This window comes from Siphateles boraxobius, unplaced genomic scaffold (genome assembly GCF_051911475.1).
Source record: "Siphateles boraxobius isolate OS27281-9 unplaced genomic scaffold, OSU_SipBor_1 168, whole genome shotgun sequence".
NCBI lineage: Eukaryota > Metazoa > Chordata > Actinopteri > Cypriniformes > Leuciscidae > Siphateles > Siphateles boraxobius.
Genome location: NW_027508775.1, coordinates 40,001 through 42,500, shown reverse-complemented (window position 1 = coordinate 42,500; position 2,500 = coordinate 40,001). Strand labels below are relative to the sequence as shown.

At 40.8% G+C, this 2,500-nt stretch overlaps 1 protein-coding gene across 1 annotated transcript in view; it reads left to right on the top strand.

Moving 5' to 3' along the window:
- june (JunE proto-oncogene, AP-1 transcription factor subunit) overlaps positions 1 to 2,500 on the top strand; it is a 4,220-nt gene that overhangs the window by 1,583 nt on the left and 137 nt on the right. The window contains exon 2 of the mRNA XM_077232187.1: positions 1 to 2,500. This exon is cut by the window's left edge and continues 794 nt beyond it; it is cut by the window's right edge and continues 137 nt beyond it. Within this exon, the coding sequence (XP_077088302.1) occupies positions 1 to 300 (300 nt within the window). The 3' untranslated portion in view covers positions 301 to 2,500.

Genomic DNA, 2,500 nt, shown 5'->3' with positions numbered 1-2,500 from the left:
CCCCCCTCGCTCTCTCCCATCGACCTGGACACGCAGGAGCGCATCAAGGCGGAGCGCAAGAAGCTCCGCAACCGCATCGCCGCCTCCAAGTGCCGCAAGCGCAAGCTGGAGCGGATCTCTCGTCTGGAGGAGAAGGTGAAGGTTCTGAAGACCCAGAACTCGGACCTGGCCTCCACCGCCAGCATCCTGAGGGAACAGGTGTCCCAGCTCAAGCAGAAGGTCATGAACCACGTGAGCAACGGGTGCCAGATCTCCGTCGGCTCCGGCTTGGCCAAGAGCGCGGAGAACACCAGCTGCTGAAACACTCTCTCTCTCTCTTTATCTCCGCACTCATTCTCTATCTCGCTCGCCCCATCGGGGAAGATCCCCTCGGGAAGATCCGAAGTCCGGGTCTCTGACTCTTCAGGAATGTCCTTCTTGAAAAGTACGGATTACTTTTTTTTTTTTGAGCGTTGAAGTTGTTCAATGCAGTGGATGCCTGAGGAAAAACTCCAAAGGGATGCAAACACGACGCGGTCGGGATAATCGGAAAGGGAACAAAAACTTGTGCTTGGAATTCTGCACTTGAATACTCTTGTCTTTTTTTTTCTTTTTTTGACACTTTAAAAGAATGGAAGCAAGGATTTTTCTTTACAATCCGCATCTTGCTCGACCGCCGTACGAACTTTATATGTTTTAGGAGTTTGTGTTTATATAACAATGCACTATTATGCAAACATTTCCCGAAGCACCTGATCCGTGCATCTGTGGAACTGAACGAATCCCTTTATACACCCGTATCTGATGTGTTTCAAGTGGAAATCTCGTCACCGTGTCTCAATACCCACATTACAGGATATTGTTTGTTTGTTTGTTTGTTGGTTTGATATCGTGCAATTTGTGAATATGATAAAAAAAAAATATTTTATACAAGACTTTTTAAGAAGTATTACATTACTGCGTAATATCAAAACATTATAAGCAACGAAGAGAAAGGATTGTGGTACTGTGCAAAACTTTAACTGGTACCTTTTGCCGTTTTCGAGCTGGGAAATTCCTGAGCATTCCGAGACCTTTTGCACTGTAATCTCCCATGGGGAGGTACTTTAATAATGGGTTGATAGTGTGTTTTTGCCATTATCTGATGAGTATCAATGCTGTGTTAACCTAGAGTAACGGTGTGGGAAAGATACTCATGTTGCTTAAAACTGACCTGAATTCAGAACGACAACAAAAGGGCTTTTGATCAATAGTATTTTGCTTTTTTTAGTATTTTATTTTTTGTATGAATTATGAAGCGATTTTATTTATACAGAATTTGTATTTATGTTGTTTTCTGAGGAGAGGAAGAATACTGGCCGGAATGCTAGTGTCTTAGTGACACGTTATTTTTTGGGGAAACTAAACAATTGCACATGAATCAGAAACATTAAATGATGTGTAATATTTACCCTCTGTTTATAGCATGATGGTTTGAACTATAACTACAACTATGCTTTTAGTAGATAAAAACAATAAATGATGGGAATTCTGCGAGATTGTTGTTACGGCACAGAAGTCGAATCTGCTTGATGGATCGCAGTGATAATGAATCTCTCGTGTGTCAGAATCGTGATCATCTGCCAGTGTCGCTTCTCAGAACTGCTGTTCAATGCCTTGCAGTTTTTGGAGATGCAGAAATTTTATTTATATATCTATATCCGTTTGGAGATGATTCATAGGGATATCTGAGACGGGTACTAGAACTGTCAAATAACCTTGTGCAACAAGAAGATATTTATTTTTTGAAACTTGAATAAGGTTTTTGATGTCACAAACGTATTGTATTTTTGTACAAAATTGTTTAGAGATAGTGTGTGTGTGTGTACAGTACCTACTGTATAAGGTTTATCATTCCCAGTGCTCTATTTATTGAAGTGCTTTTACTGAGCGGTGTGTTATATTTGAGCTCCAGGCGTTTCTGTGTTGCTGGTTTGTGTTTCGGACGCTTCTACTGTTGGTACATTTGTCCACCGAGTGCTCGAGTTTTTTCCACTGGCATCAAGTGAAAGTCCTTGAATTGTTTTGTAATGTGTGTGTGTGTGTGTGTGTGTATCTCTATTTTAACGCTAACTGTAAGCCTAACGCTCCTGTTTTTTTGTTGTTTCATGGAACTGTGTTTCGATCCAACTCTGAAGACTGATTGCATTGTTCATTTTTAAACTTTTTCCTAAACACGTGTCATATACATATACTGAATAATGAAATACTTTGTTGAATGAGTTTACTCTGTTTACCTTGCGTGTACAAAGGCGTTTGTACGATTATCTCGCTCATCAAGCCAGTTCTCGGCCTTGATCCCTATCAGATCTAAACTGAGTGTTCAAGTCTGAGTAAAAGATCAAGTTAGAATATGAATATGTTACAGCAGAACTTGATGTGTAACACAGTCAGATTTTGACGGCCAGTTCTGAAGCCTCATTTACCCTGTTTTAGAAGATTTACACAAAGGCTTGAGCGACTGGTTAAACTCGGGCTGAAG